The following is a 15,443-nucleotide window of genomic DNA, read 5'->3' as shown; positions in this document are numbered from 1 at the left end:
CTCTTTATGGCTGCAACTTGACAAATCCACTTCAATAAAATAGCCAAGTTTTTTTTACACAAACACCTCTCATGTATCATCAAATAAGAGAAAAAAAATTTAATTTCTTTCAACACCTACTTTTAGAAACACAAACACAAAGTCTCTGCTTTTATCTTCAGAATTCAAGAGATACTAACCAAAGCCTTCTGCTTCAGAATCTTTTCTTTAGATACAAATGATACAAAAGAAAAGCCATGTGGAACTTGTTATGCATTTTTCAAAAACTGTTGGAGTTACAAAACAGCAGCAGCAGAAAACTGTTTACTCCCAAAAGTTTTAGTGGCAAAATTAATTAAATGAACATATAATGTACTTTTAAAGGTTTTTAACAATTGTTGTGTCATCTTTTTAACAAGACCACTAGTTTCAGGATAAGGACCAATGGCTTTAAATGGGGAACGGATTTCTATCGTATATTATGAAGTTTAATTTTTTAATAATAAAGAAGATGAGGAACTAGAACAGGTTGCTCAGAGAAGCTGTGGATGCCCAATCTCTGGAAGTGCTCAAAGACAGGCTGGATAGGGCTTTGAGCAGCCTGGTCTGGTGAAAAGTGTCCCAGCCCATGGCAGTAGGGTTGGACTAGATTAACTTTAAAGGTCAGTCCAAACACAAACCATCCTATGGTCTCCCCTCTTCTAATTCCCCCACAGGCACTTTAGACTTTTAAAATAAGCACCTCGATGTTTTCTCTTAAAGCTCTGTCCACAGCTGTGAGGATTATTTACAAGCATCCTCATTAACCTCTTCAAACACTTTCCTTCCCTACTGTTGCCAGAAACCAAAAAACATCACCCAGCAACAGTTTGTGTATTTTGGGGGGTTTACATCTATATACACACACCATACAGTTAACACAGTATGCAATAACAAATACAAGTGTTTTAATTCCTTGTGGTTTCTAGCTGGGGCATGGATCTCTTGAAAACACAGCTTCTGTCAGGCAGCTCAGCCTGCACTGCCTCACACAGCAGAAACCTGGTCCACAATTTCAGACTGTAACTGCTTTAGGATTCGTTGGTCTTTTAATTTAAGCTGCCAAGCTAAACCTTTAGTACACTTTCAGCACGTTCTGCGCTCCTAGATAACCTTGAATGCACAACGTGTTGTCTTTAGGAGAGCGTCTTCAGCCAGGTGCACTCCCAGCAAGAAACCTACAAACTTTTGAAGTTTGGGGCACGCAAGGTCAGTAGCCAAAGAACTTCACCTCCACACTACGGGATAAGGAGTGACGCCTGCGAACAGCTGCGCACCTGAAACTTCTGGACGCCAGGAAAGTCCGACTTTGCAGGTGGAGATGTGGCAGCTATGGCGAAACACCCACCCTGCGCCACAGGAGCGACCCCGAACACTCGGATAACACGGCCCCCCGCCAGCGGGCCGGCGCTGGCAGCGCGGCGCCGAGCGAGCGCAGGGCCCGCAGGGACAGACAGACAGCCCCGCGGCCGGACGGGCCCCGCGGGGGCGGCGGGCACAGCCCCGCACCGGGGGCCGGACTCACCGCTCTCCTTGCCAGCCGCGGCGCTGCCCTGGCGGCGGTGCGGGCTCAGGAAGTCGCGGGCCAACTCCAGGTCCTGGAAGTGGGCGAAGGGCACAAGGGCGCAGGACATGCTCCCGTCGCCGGTAGAGCCGCGGCCGCCGCCCAACCCGGAAACGCTCGGACACTTCCCTCCGGCCCGGCGCGGCCCCGCGCACGGCGCATGCGCCACGGGGGGCGGGCCCGAAGGGGAGGTGCTGAGGGGGGAGCGCTGAGGGCACCGCCCTCCAGGGCGCGCTATTGCCATATTCAGTCGCGCTTTCTGGAACGAATTCCCTCCTGACGACCGACCTAACCTTCCCTGGCGCAGCTTGAGGCTATTTAATCTTGTCCTGTTTCTAGCTGCCTGGGAAAAAAGTGCCATCGCCCACCATTCCACAAGCTCCTCTCAAGTAGCTGTAGAGAGCTATGAGATCATCTCTGAACATCCTTTTTTCCAGGCTAAACACCCCAACTCCCTCAGCTGGATTTTACCTTCTAGACCTAATATTGAACCAGCACAGCCCAAAACCCCCATGTTACTTCGATGAATAGAAAACACCTTTTATGCACAGGGTTCCTTTCAGTCTTGATGGCTCTTGCAAATACAAAGCTTTTATTTAGATTTAATGTCAACCCATTTCTTTTCCTTCTCTGAACACTGCAGCATCTGAGAGACAGCAGCAATTATGATGATTGAGATTTGCTGTGAAGTGACATTGGTACAATGCTGATAGCTGACCTGCAGCCTCCAAAACCTCCTCTTCAGGTAAGGAGAAAAAAGAATGTGTGGGAAGAACACCAAGGGATGTTTTCTGGACCCTGAGGAAATAGAAATTCCCCTATGCATAAGACTTGACAAATTTTTAATGGATTTACTTGACTAGCCTTTATATGTTTACACATACACACACACATATATATATATATATGTATATAAGAACTCTTCCTTGTTTTCTCACAGGGCTCTTTTATGTGATAGATAGCAATGTGTGTCTTATGTAGCTAAAAGCAGATATAACTGAGAAAAGCAGAAATAACTGAGAAAGTCCAAGTTATTCTGCAAGTTTGGTTTGTGGTCTAGGTCTTCTACGTGGTCCTTAAATACCTTCTAAGATGAAACAAATTTTTACTAAGAGAAGTTTCATGCCAAATGGGCTCCAGTTGGATTGCCCTAAAGGCAGAGACTATAACAGTCTCTGGTTATCAAGGCCAGAAAATCTCTTGTGAGAAAGAAACTGGCTTTAATTTACGCTGACAACTTTTTGATGTCTTCAGCTGTTCTATTTTGTTGTAGTGATGTGCTGGTTTAAAACCTAGCGGGAAAGTTAACCCCACTGAACTGCATCTCCTCCTCCACCCTCTTCCAACAAGTGACAAAACACTAGCAGGAATCACAATTTTACTGAAAAGCTTGTAATAAATGCAGTACAAATAAAAGAGGGCACAAAAGAGGCAATACCCACAAGAGGGTATTCAGCATGGAACAAACACAAACACTTCCTGAAGAGAGAGAGCCTGGCATTGTTTCTTTTTGCTAGCTTTAATATAATTGCTTTGATACAGTGCCCTATATTACCCTGTACTATACACTACTAGTAGTTTTAACTTTTGTATTAGTTAAGATCTTTCATCTACTAATATGTCATAATGAATAGTTCATTCTATATAAAATATACCTGAGGTGGCAGCAATGGGACTCTACAGTGGCCATGGTGGCTTTATCTGGGTGCTGAGCAGCCACGCAGTCCCAGCCCCTTTCGCAAGCCTGGCAGAAAGATGAGGAGCTTTCTGCTTCCAGGACCCGAGATTTCCTGCTAATACCATGGCCCCACAATGAGCTAGGTGGTATTGAATTAAAGAGTGCTAGAAACTCCATCTGTCTTTTCCTCTGTACCCAGGACAAGTAATCAGGGCTCAGTAATTTTGCCCTTGGCAACTACAAGAACATTTTATGTTTACATTTCAAATCTGTGGCTCCTCAGGCAATACACAGGTTAGACTTGAATTTAAGCAGATGAATAATCCTGTGGTTATTCAATAGAGAGTTGTTCAATACTGTTTTTCTGAACAAGCATAGAATTAAATGATCTGTAGTAATAGGAAGGATCCTCTTCAAAAACAAGGTCACAGTGTGGGAAAAGTTGAGACAAGAGGCTGGTGAATTTGCAGACGCTCTAAGTAAACTTATAAAGCCTGTAAAGAAAACTATTTAATGACATTTTAGAATTGTAACATGCACAGTCACTAGTAATGTCAACTGAATTAATAAAGAGTATGGAAGAAATTACATTAACAACATGGTTTGTCATTCTTTAGTGAAGCTTTCATGACATTATGAAAACTTTCCTCATTAGAGAATAGTGAACAGTGTAAGACTGTCATATCTCTGTCTGGTTTGCTGTATATGAAGTCAAGTTAAAAACTACCAAGATACCAATGAAAGCATAAAATAAGGCAATGAATACTCAGCAAATAACCTGATATTTCAAGACAGTCTTGAGTGCATATAGACTCATATTAACACTTGGGCTATGCAATAACCCTTCGTGTGTTTATTAGAAGTTCAATAGTTCCAAATTTTTAATGATTCATTATACATATATGGATGGCTACAGAAAACAAAACTATGTTTTGAAAAACATCTGACATAATTTTAAGCGAAGTTCCTAAAGACATTCAGATAAACACTTAATAGCCAAAATTAACAATACATTTCCAGTAAGAATAATAATTTGCATTGGAATACATGCTGCTGAACAAAGGTCTTAATGCAGTTTACAAAAATAGATAATTAGGCTATATACAGATTTACACTATATAAAATCCAGGTAATGATTTATTTGGGCTCAACACAAAAAATTACAAAAGGGAAAGGCTTCAAAAGGAGAGAGGGTAGGTTTAGATAAGATATTAGGAAGAAATTCTTGTCTATGAGGTTGTGGAGGCACCAAAATGGGTTGCCCAGAGCAACTGTGGATGCCCCAACACTCAGAGTGCATGAGAACAAGTTTCTGAGCCAGGGTCTGAGCAACAGCGTCTAGTACAAGCTATCCCTCTCTGCCAATGGCAGGAGGGTCAGACCTAGAGGATCTCCAAGGTCCCTTGTACCCCAAAACATTCTATGGTTCTTTGATTCAATGTTGTTCCACCCTCCATGACCCCCAAGCCACGGATCCCCACACTGCCCAGAACGTGGAACCCACCTCTCCGTGACATCAGCCCTGGGGCACCACGGGCAGCGCAGCTGCTGCGGGCAGTGCGGCTGTGACTGTGCTGCTGCACGGAGCTCTCAGTGCTTGCAGCTGACACGTGCCTCTGGCAGCCATGAATTGGCTCAGCCTCCTCGTCCTGCTGACCGTGGCTGGGCTGGCACACGGGACATGGGACAACTGCGGGTAAGTGGCCCCAGGCCCAGGGAAGGAGCCATGGCAACACTTGCGGCCTTCCCTGGAGGGGACGTGCCTGTCCCCCATGGCCAGGCCACAGCTTCCCACCCTACCATGGGAAGCCTCAGTTCCTTGCCAGCAGCCAGGAGGTGGCACAGACAGACACACACCCCATGGACTTCCCTGGCCTGCTGTGCGTGCAAGCCCTTGTGGGGAGGGCAGAGGGCTGAGCTTCAGCCTGAGCCACAGCAGGCCATGAAGCAGCATGGAAATGGCTTTCTGCTTGCAGATGGACTTGCGGCCTCCGACCCATGGTGTCTGACTCCATACCTCATGATGACGGCATGACACGTATTGTGGGTGGCACAGGTGCCAAGCCAGGGGCCTGGCCATGGATGGTCAGCATCCAGCATCCGAGGATACCAGGCTCAAAGCATTGGTGTGGAGGGTCCCTCGTCAGTGCAGAGTGGGTCCTCACAGCAGCCCACTGCTTTGACAGGATCAAGTAAGGAGGAGCAGGGAATGGGGACATGTCCACAACACCAGCAGGTGCCCTGCCAGCAGCACCACCTGCTACTCCCATGCCCTTTCCTCTCAGGCAGCCAGGCTGCCACAGTGCTCAGGAGAAGCCTGGGCTCATGCCAAGGCTTCCTAGCAGCCTCCAGCTTGACATTCCCCCAGCCTAAGGCGTGTGAGGGCCCTCACACCTGCCAGAGCATTGCTCCCTCTCTGCCTTGCCAAGCAGAGATCTGGCAACTGCTGGGCTGCTGTGGCACATGGCTCTGCTCCCTCACAGCCCCTCTTCATCTTCCTTTCAGGAAAATCGGCATCTTGAATGTGGTGATTGGGGCCACCCAGTTGACTCAGCTGGGCCCTGGGGCACAAGTGCGGAAGATTAAGAAGCTATTTCGTCACAAAAAATACAAGAGAAGTGATATAAGTAATGATATTGCCTTGCTAGAACTGAATGAGCCTGTCCAGTGCAGCCCTTACATCCAGTTGGCCTGTGTGGCTGACCCCACCCTAAGAGTCTCAGAGCTGCAAAACTGCTGGATTGCTGGTTGGGGTTTAACCTCAGAAGGAGGTGAGTTCCCAAGAGAGACTTCTGCCTGCAGAGCTAGCTCATCACACTGAGGAGACAGCTTGGGCTTCCCCAGAGCAGACGCCATACCCAGGCTGCAGGATGTACACCTCTGCAGAGATGGGCCTGGACTGCTCTCCAAAGGCTGGTAGCAGGGTCACAGAACCCCAGTGCCTCTGCAGAGGCAAAGCTACCAAGGAAAGGGTATCCCCTCCATGCAGGGGAAGGGGAGAACTGGCAAGGAGCGGCTGGGAGCTCATTCCTTTCTCTGCTCACAGATGAAGACTCAAGTGATCACCTCCAGGAGGCCAAGGTCCAGCTCATCGATATCCAGCTCTGCAACAGCACTGGCTGGAATGCAGGGGAAATCCACACCTACAACTTGTGTGCTGGTTACTCAGAGGGCGGCATCGACACCTGCCAGGTAGGAATGTGCCACGAGCCACTCAGCCCCCAGCAGCACCAGCAGCCAGGGAAGCACCACCCCAACACAGCCCAGGGCCTGCTTTGCCCGGCCACTCACTCACCCTCCCAGCCCCAGCTCCCCCTGACTGCTGTGGGGGCTTCCCACACACTGCTCATCCACACCTGCCTGCCCAGGCCTCCCCTTGTGCCAGAAAGCCCAGAAAGCCCAGCTAGGGCTCCTTGTAGCCCAGAGGTACAGGTGCCAATGTTCCATCCTTTGCACATCCAGGAGTCCTCTTCAGAGAGGACAGAGAGAGCGCTAATTTACAGGACCCCAAGCCATTCACAGCTAAGCTTCTGGAGGCTCAGGCACCCGAATACAGTTCTGGCATGGGCTGTGAGAGAGAAGGAGACAGCCCCAGTGCTGACAGAGCCACCCATCACCACCTGAATCCTCTGTGCTCTGCTGCAGGGTGACAGCGGTGGTCCTCTCATGTGCCAGGACAACAACGCTGACTCCTGGTGGGTCATCGGAGTGACCAGCTGGGGAAAAGGCTGCGCCAGAGCAAAGCTGCCCGGAGTCTACACCTCCACTCAGTACTTCTATGACTGGATTCTGGCCCAGATGGGCCTGAGCCCATTTGGAAGTGCTTCCTGAACAGCTGGATGGGCAGAATCCAGAGCATGTTGCAGTGCAGAACATGTACTTTCTGCTGGGGAAATGCTTGCTGATCCAAAGGCAGCCTCAGGGTCAAAACCCTGCTCTATCCTGACCACACTCCTGTGTGCTCGCAGACACTGGAAATGACTTAGTTGTTGAAGTAAAGTTGCCTCTGTTCACAGGGAACCATCTTATCAGTGCAATTCCAACTCCTGGGCAAAGTGAGGACTGCCACAATTGGCAACTGCAGAATGAGCATGAGGGCAGATGTGCCAGGCACAAAAGGACAGAGTAGCTCCAAAGAGCCACTCACAGCCAGAGTGCCTGGTCAGAGAGGAAAGTGCTCTGAGCCACCATGGCCTGGAGAAACTTAGTATATCAAGCCTAGGAAAGGGATAGGAAAAAAGCAGACACGTGGTGCTCAAATGCACATGGGCTGCTGATTAGGGCCTGGTGAGAGCCTGGGCTAAGGGAACAGATCTGGGAAATCCCAAGCATGACAAGGGAAACTCCTGGCTCCTGACTGGAGTGCCAGTGCCCTAAGGCAGAGCCAGATTTCACAGCCAGCAAAGGGGGATTGAGGTGCCAGGAAGTCACACTTCACAGATACTCAGAGGAAGAGCTGGGGTCATTCTGGGGAGAGGAACCTGGCAGGAACCCTAGGAAAGCACACCAGGAATGCCGTGGAAGGCCAAGGTGAGTGGGCCAACACTACCTGCAACACCAAGGCTCTTGACAGATACTCCAGCAGTGGTGCCATTAGGTCCCATCTGGGCTGCCAAAGTACTGAGGAAACTCCCCTGTGTCACCATTCCAGAGACACAGGTGGTTCCAACGAGCCTATGGTTGCCCCTGTTTGATTCCCTACCCATGCGATTCTCACCCAGTCAGAGCAGGTTTCCATACCCATTCAGCCTCAGGATTCCCCCCGCAGACTTGCAGATGTCACATTCCATAAAGAGCCACCAGCTCCTGCTGCAGCGCTCAGTGTCCATTCAAATCCTGGCCAGTGCCGCAGCTCCCTGTGCCCTCTGTTATGCAAAGCATGGGCAGTTCACAGCCTCTGGTCCCAGGCTCCTGCCAGCCAGAGCTCAGTCTGCAGCTGGCACTGCAGCTGCACACCCAGCTCCCTGCCCCAAATGGATTCCTCAGCTGCTGCCTGCCCCAGGGACTACACAGCCTCATCCTGCAGGAAGAGGGGCCTAAGAAAGCAGCAGAGAGCCTTCTTACAAGGGCAGGTCCTAAAAGGACAAGGGGCAATGGCTTTACAGGGACAGACGGTATTGGTGATCACATATCCTCTAAACAGAGAGAGACATAGCTTTCTCCGAGGCTTTTCCTGGGAAGCTGTGGGAAAGCTCAGAGAAAAGAATGAGAAACAATTCTTATCTGCACTTTCTGCACCTGTTGTTGTGCACATGTGGAATGTGTTATGGAGATTTTTTTACCAAAGGGTGATTTTTTAAATTGAACTCTGCTGATGGTATTTTGGATGCATTGACCAATTGGATCCATGTGTGTGTCATGACAGTCTGGCATGGGCAATTGTGACTGTGGTCACAAGGGTTTTCAGGATGAAGAAGAGACGAGAATGTTGGCTCCATGATCAGAAGGCTTGATTTATTATTTTATGATATATGTTACATTAGACTATACTAAAAAGCAATAGAAAGGAAAAGGTTTCTTGAGAAGCTAGCTAAGCTAAGAATAGAAAAGAATGAATAACAAAGATCTGTGTCTCAGACAGAGCAAGAGCCAGCTCTGCCATGAGTGGTCAAGAAATCCAAACACCCACAGGAGACCAATCACCTGTTGCATTCCACAGCAGCAGATAACCATTGTTTACTTTGGTTGCTGAACTGCAGCTTGTCACAAGGAAAAATCCTAAGAAAGGATTTTTCATGAAAGATGTCTGCGACATGTCACCTTTTTTTATTTAGTTAAATTAAAAGGAAAAAGTGTTTGTAATTTTCTCTGCTGTACTCATGCCGAAGAAAAAGACAAACACTTGACAGGTTATCTGTTGCCAATCAAACTCCACTCAAGTGCTCCTGTGGAATGCACTGGGAATTTCTTCACCCGTAGAACATAAAATTCTATCATATTACTAAAACAATTCTATAATATAAGAAAATGCAAAAACAATGCAAAGAAAATTCAAGTCCAAGCAGCTGAGTTTCAGGAAAAGTCCATGGCTTGAAGATGTTCCTCTTTGCCATATCTGAAAGTTTCTTTTGGTCCTGAAACAGGCTTGCTACAGAAAGGTCCATCAATATTTATCAAAAGTCCATTGACAGTCTTCAAACAATTTTGAGAAAATTAGAAAATTTCTGAAATGTCTTGCCACAGCCCTTCATTGAACAACTTGGGCTGAAGCCAATCCCTGGCTCCTCAATGCCTCTGAGCTGCTGCCAGCTCTTTCACCCTTTTTTATTCAATTTAAATTTTTTTTTTTTTTTTTTTTTTTTTTTTTTTTTTTTTTGTCTTGTCGGAAAGAGCAGCAGCAGCAGCAGAGGAGCCAGAGAGAGGCCCTTGGGGGCCCTGGCCCATGTGGAAGGATCAGGAACCCCAGACCTGGCCCACTGAAAGGTGGCCCAGGACCAGAAGGGGGAAGCAAAGCCCCCAAACTCAACAGGAGGCTGGGAGGTGGCCCTGGCCCAAGCAACCAAGGCAGACAGCCCAGGCCCAGCCCCCGAGGCAGGCTCTGCATTGGCACAGACCCGCACCCTTTTGCCAGTACAATGGCAGAAGGGGTGACCAAACGCTTCCTTTCCCCAAAATCACCGAGGCATGCCGGCAATGGGAAGACAGAAGCTGTCCCGAGAAACTTCGTCTCGGGTCTGGGGATGTCCTTTCCCCACAGCAGACAAGCGATGCTCGCTTCCTGCTGTGCCCTCTGCCTCTGCAATGCAAATGCACCAGGTGTTCCTCCCATCTGCCTCATGGCACCACCGCCACCCGCTCCGGGCTGGGGACCAGGGGCAGAACTTTCGGGACCCACCTTCCCCTTGCCGCTGGGGCGCGCGAGGGGCGGCAGAGAGATTCGCATCCCCCAGGGGGAAACCCCGGACCAAACACCCCCCAACCCGCCAAGTATGCTGATCTTGAAAACAGGCAGTCGCGCTGCGCCCACAGCCAGCTGTCGGGCCATGCCTCCTCCACGGAAGGACAGGCTGACGCCCTCTTCCCCTGTCCCAGCTCCCCCCGTAGGGGCAGCCCCGGGACAACCCGAAAAACTCGGGGAGGAAATCACGCTGGATGCAGGAGGCGCCTCTGCTGCTGCCGCCGGCTCCAAGGCAGCCTCTGACGCAGACATGGAGAACGGAGTCCCCGCAGGGGCGGGCAGCGGGGCCGCCTGGGGGGGCGGCGGGGGCGGCACGGGGTCGGCAGCTTCTTCTGCGCCGGACTCTGACATCGGCCGCGGAACCGCAGTCGCAGAAGGCGGCGGGACGGCCGGGGGGGGCGGTGGATCGCTGTTGCCCAGCAACATCGGCGCAGCCGCGGGAAGCGGTGCCTCTGAGATAGATGCAGGCAGGGAAGCCGGTGGAACCGCGGCTGGAGCGCCCACAGGCTCCCCCGGAGGGGCGGCCGCGGGACGGGCCGCGGGGGGAACTGCCCGCACCCGCGGGGCGGGTTGGGGCGGTGCCCGTGGCGCTGGCCGGGGCGGTGCCCGTGGCGCTGGCCGGGGCGGTGCCCGTGGCGCTGGCCGGGGCGGCGCCGCCCACTCCCATCCCCCCTGAGAGCAACGGGAGGGGGGAACAAACGGCTCCGTCTGAGCATGCTCCGAAGACGCAGTAAAAAAAACTTCGGCTGCGGGCGAAACTTCGCCCCCCCACTGTGGTTCAGGGGGGCTGGAAAGCAGCAGATCGTCCCCCTCCAAAGGGTCTTCCCCCGGAATTGGGGGGAACGGGGCTTTGCCCTTGCAGTTAGCAATCCAGGGAAAAACAGCTGCTCTCCGTTTCAAGACTAGAAAGAGCTTCAAAAAGGTTGGATAAATCGAGGGGCATCCGAACCCCCGGTATAAAAAGAATTGGAAAATGGAGCCCATACACTCCCAGACAAACACATCGAGGGCATATAGCACATTCGTAAAAAATCCAAAGAGCTTCGCCCATCGAAAAAACTCATAGAGATCTGCCTCCAACAGGAGAATTCTGTCCTCTTCACCCCATTTTTGCCAGAGGGCAATAAGTTTCTCCTCTGAAGGGGAGAATGGAACCTCATCCTCTAGGGGAGGAGTCCTCCAGATGAGCAGCCACAAACTGCGAATGACCTCATCTTTAGGAGGGGAAAAACCAACAGTACCTTGTGACAGTGTCCAGGACTCTCTGGCTATCTGCATGGTTCTGCTGAGCTTTCCGAACATCTTCCTGGAGGCTTTTCAGAAGGTTCCCTTTGTGGTCAGCCTTGCTGTGAACTCTGTCCAAATTCGGATCTTCAGTTCTTCAGCTCCTGGCTAGAATCCACTTCTGTGGTCACTTGTGAAGCAACCATCAATGCCACACATTCAGGGTTTACCCAGTGCAGCAATGCTCCTCTGGTGGTCTCACCAAGTGATGATTGTCCTCCTCAGTCGGGGGTCACCAATTGTGACTGTGGTCACAAGGGTTTTCAGGATGAAGAAGAGACGAGAATGTTGGCTCCATGATCAGAAGGCTTGATTTATTATTTTATGATATATGTTACATTAGACTATACTAAAAAGCAATAGAAAGGAAAAGGTTTCTTGAGAAGCTAGCTAAGCTAAGAATAGAAAAGAATGAATAACAAAGATCTGTGTCTCAGACAGAGCAAGAGCCAGCTCTGCCATGAGTGGTCAAGAAATCCAAACACCCACAGGAGACCAATCACCTGTTGCATTCCACAGCAGCAGATAACCATTGTTTACTTTGGTTGCTGAACTGCAGCTTGTCACAAGGAAAAATCCTAAGAAAGGATTTTTCATGAAAGATGTCTGCGACAGGCAATGGGTTTTTCTTAATAGTATGTTATAGTATAGTATAGTATAATAAAGCAATTGATCAGCCTTCTGCAATCATGCAGTCAAATGCTCATTATTCCCACGTTGTGCTACAATAAGGGCAGATTCAGCTGGGATCAGAGGAAGGAAATCTTGATTGTGACAGTACTGAGGCAAAGGCACGGGTTGCCCAGAGCACCTGTGGATGCCCCATTCCTCAAACTGTTCAAGTACAACTTCTGAGCCAGGCTCCAGACAACTGGTTCTAGTGAAGGCCATCCCTCTGTGCCCAAGGCAAGGGGGTTGGAGCTAAATGATCACCAAGGTCCCTTCCATACCAAACCATTTTGTGGCTCACCGATTCCATTTTTCCCCTCCCCCAGTGGGTCCCTGTGCTACAGAACCCCATGGTGCCTGGAACACAGAACCCCCTGCCCTGTGACATCAGCCCTGGGGCACCACGGGCAGCGCAGCTGCTGCGGGCAGTGCGGCTGTGACTGTGCTGCTGCACGGAGCTCTCAGTGCTTGCAGCTGACACGTGCCTCTGGCAGCCATGAATTGGCTCAGCCTCCTCGTCCTGCTGACCGTGGCTGGGCTGGCACACGGGACATGGGACAACTGCGGGTAAGTGGCCCCAGGCCCAGGGAAGGAGCCATGGCAACACTTGCGGCCTTCCCTGGAGGGGACGTGCCTGTCCCCACAGCTTCCCACCCACTGTGGGAATCCTCAGTTCCTTGCCAGCAGCCAGGTGCTGGCACGGACACACACACACCCCCCATGGGCTTCCCTGGCGTGTTGTGCGTGCAAGCCCTTGTGGGGAGGGCAGAGGGCTGAGCTTCAGCCTGAGCCACAGAGGCCATGAAGCAGCATGGAAATGACTTTCTGCTTGCAGAGGGATATGTGGGCTCCGACCCATGGTGTATGAGTATGAGTACCTGGATCACGACGACGGTACAACACGCGTCGTGGGTGGTGCAGATGCCAAGCCAGGGGCCTGGCCCTGGATCGTCAGCCTTAAACATCCTGCAATACCAGGCACAAGACACCTGTGTGGAGGGTCTCTCATCACTGCAGAGTGGGTCCTCACAGCAGCCCACTGCTTTGACCCCATCAGGTAAAAAGATGCCAGAAATGGGGACATCTCCATAACACCGGCAGGTTCCGTGTCAGCAGCATCACCTGCTACTCCCATGCCCTTTCCTCTCAGGCAGCCAAGCTGCCACTGTGCTCAGGAGAAGCCTGGGCTCATGCCAAGGCTTCCTAGCAGCCTCCAGCTTCACATTCCCCCAGCCTAAGATGTGTGGAGACACTCACACCTGCCAGAGCGTTGCTCCCTCTCTGCCTTGCCAAGCAGAGGTCTGGCAACTGCTGGGCTGCTGTGGCACATGGCTCTGCTCCCTCTCAGCCCTCTCTCCATGTACTTTCCAGGAAAATTGGCGTGGTGTATCTGGTGATTGGGGCCACCCAGTTGACTAAGCCAGGACCTGGAGCACAACTGAGACGGATTAAGAAGTTAATACGTCATGAAAACTATAACCCAAGTGACAAAAGTAATGACATTGCCTTGCTGAAACTGAGCAAGCCTGTTGACTGCAGCCCCTATGTCCAGGTGGCCTGTGTGGCTGACCCCGCCCTAAGCCTGTCAGAGCTGCAAAACTGCTGGGTGGCCGGCTGGGGTGCCACTGCTGCAAGAGGTGAGTTCCCAAGAGAGACTCCAGAGCAAGCTCAGCCCTCTGAGGAGGAGGCATGGGCTTCCCCAGACCAGAGGCCAAACCCAGGCTGCAGGATGTACACCTCTACAGATTTGGGCATGGCCTGCTCCCCAAAGGCTGGCAGCAGGGTCACAGTGCCCCAGTGCCTCTGTAGAAGCAAAGCCAAACCCTGGGAAAGGAGATCCCCCTAAAGCAGCAGAGCAGAATTGGCAAGGACCTACAGGGGGATCATTCCTTTCTCTGCTCACAGCTCAAAACTCAAGTGATGTCCTACAAGAGGCCAAGGTCCAGCTCATCGATGTCCAGCTCTGCAACAGCACTGGCTGGTATGCAGGGAAAGTCCATACCCACAATGTGTGTGCTGGTTACCCACAGGGCCGCATTGACACCTGCCAGGTAGGAACGTGCCCCCAGCAGCACCAGCAGCCAGGGAAGCACCACCCCAACACAGCCCAGGGCCTGCTTTGCCCGGCCACTCACTCACCCTCCCAGCCCCAGCTCCCTGTGACTGCTGTGGGGGCTTCCCACACACTGCTCATCCACACCTGCCTGCCCAGGCCTCCCCTTGTGCCAGAAAGCCCAGAAAGCCCAGCTAGGGCTCCTTGTAGCCCAGAGGTCCAGGTGCCAATGTTCCATCCTCTGCACATCCAGAAGCCCTGTGCAGAGAGGACAGAGAGAGCCCTACCCTACAGGACCCCAAGCTACTTGCAGTTAGATTTCTGGAGGCTCAAGTGCCTGGATACAGCTCTGGCATGGGCTGTGAGAGAAAAGGAGACAGCCCCAGTGCTGGCACAGGCTACCCATAACCACCTGAATCCTCTGTGCTCTGCTGCAGGGTGACAGCGGTGGTCCTCTCATGTGCCAGGAGAAAGACAGCGACTTCTTCTGGGTTGTTGGAGTGACCAGCTGGGGAAGAGGCTGTGCCAGAGCAAAGCAGCCTGGAATCTACACTTCCACTCAGTACTTCTATGACTGGATTGTGGCTCACATGGGCACAGAGAATGTTTAAAGGGCTTTTTGAGCACCAGGATGAGCAGCCTCCATGGCGTGCTGCAGTGCAAAGCAAGTGTTTCCTGCTGGGGCAATGCCTGCTGATCCAAAGGCAGCCTCAGGGTCAAAACCCTGCTCTGTCCTGACCACACTCCTCTCCTCTAGCGGTTGAAGTAAAGTTGCCAATCATCACAGGGAACCATCTTTTTGACTGAATTCTGACACCTGGGCAAGGTAAAGACTTCAATATTCCGCACCTGCAGAACGAGCCTGGGGGCACAAAGGGACGCAGTGGCTCCAAAGAGCTCCAAAGTGCCTGGTCAGAGAGGAAAGTGCTCTGAGCCACCATGGCCTGGAAGAACCTGCTATCTCAAGCCTTGGAAGAGGATAGGAAAAAAGCACATACCTTGGGGTGGTGCTCAAATGCACATGGGCTGCTGATTTAGGGCCTGGTGAGAGCCTGGGCTAAGGGAACAGATGTGGGAAATCCCAAGCATGACAAGGGAAACTCCTGGCTCCTGACTGGAGTGCCAGTGCCCTAAGGCAGAGCCAGATTTCACAGCCAGCAAAAGGGCATTGAGGTGCCAAGTGGTCACACTTCACAGATACTCAGAGGAAGAGCTGGGGTCATTCTGGGGAGAGGAACCTGGCACGAACCCTAGGAAAGCACACCAGGAATGCCGTGGA

The 15,443-nt window shown here is 51.4% G+C and overlaps 3 protein-coding genes across 4 annotated transcripts in view; 2 read left to right on the top strand and 1 right to left on the bottom strand.

Moving 5' to 3' along the window:
* RAB3GAP2 (RAB3 GTPase activating non-catalytic protein subunit 2) overlaps window positions 1–1,652 on the bottom strand; it is a 43,838-nt gene extending 42,186 nt beyond the window's left edge. For both annotated transcript variants that reach the window (XM_066568475.1, XM_066568476.1), the window contains exon 1: window positions 1,544–1,652. In XM_066568475.1, coding sequence (XP_066424572.1) covers window positions 1,544–1,652 — 109 coding nt within the window. The remainder of the gene's footprint in view (window positions 1–1,543) is intronic.
* Window positions 1,653–4,876: 3,224 nt separating this feature from the next.
* LOC136568479 (acrosin-like) lies at window positions 4,877–7,091 on the top strand. The gene is made up of 5 exons (XM_066568480.1): window positions 4,877–4,956; window positions 5,237–5,452; window positions 5,766–6,031; window positions 6,307–6,452; window positions 6,906–7,091. Exons 1-5 carry the CDS (start codon window positions 4,886–4,888, stop codon window positions 7,089–7,091), a joined length of 885 nt encoding a protein of 294 aa, XP_066424577.1. The 5' UTR covers window positions 4,877–4,885.
* A 5,516-nt stretch (window positions 7,092–12,607) lies between these two features.
* Window positions 12,608–14,775, top strand: LOC136568465 (acrosin-like). The gene is made up of 5 exons (XM_066568464.1): window positions 12,608–12,678; window positions 12,947–13,168; window positions 13,483–13,748; window positions 14,017–14,162; window positions 14,602–14,775. The coding sequence occupies exons 1-5, from the start codon at window positions 12,608–12,610 to the stop codon at window positions 14,773–14,775; spliced, it is 879 nt and encodes a 292-aa protein (XP_066424561.1).
* Window positions 14,776–15,443: the final 668 nt, after the last annotated feature.

Source organism: Molothrus aeneus, chromosome 33 (assembly GCF_037042795.1).
Source record: "Molothrus aeneus isolate 106 chromosome 33, BPBGC_Maene_1.0, whole genome shotgun sequence".
Taxonomy (NCBI): domain Eukaryota; kingdom Metazoa; phylum Chordata; class Aves; order Passeriformes; family Icteridae; genus Molothrus; species Molothrus aeneus.
This window is presented reverse-complemented; position numbering and strand designations above follow the sequence as displayed.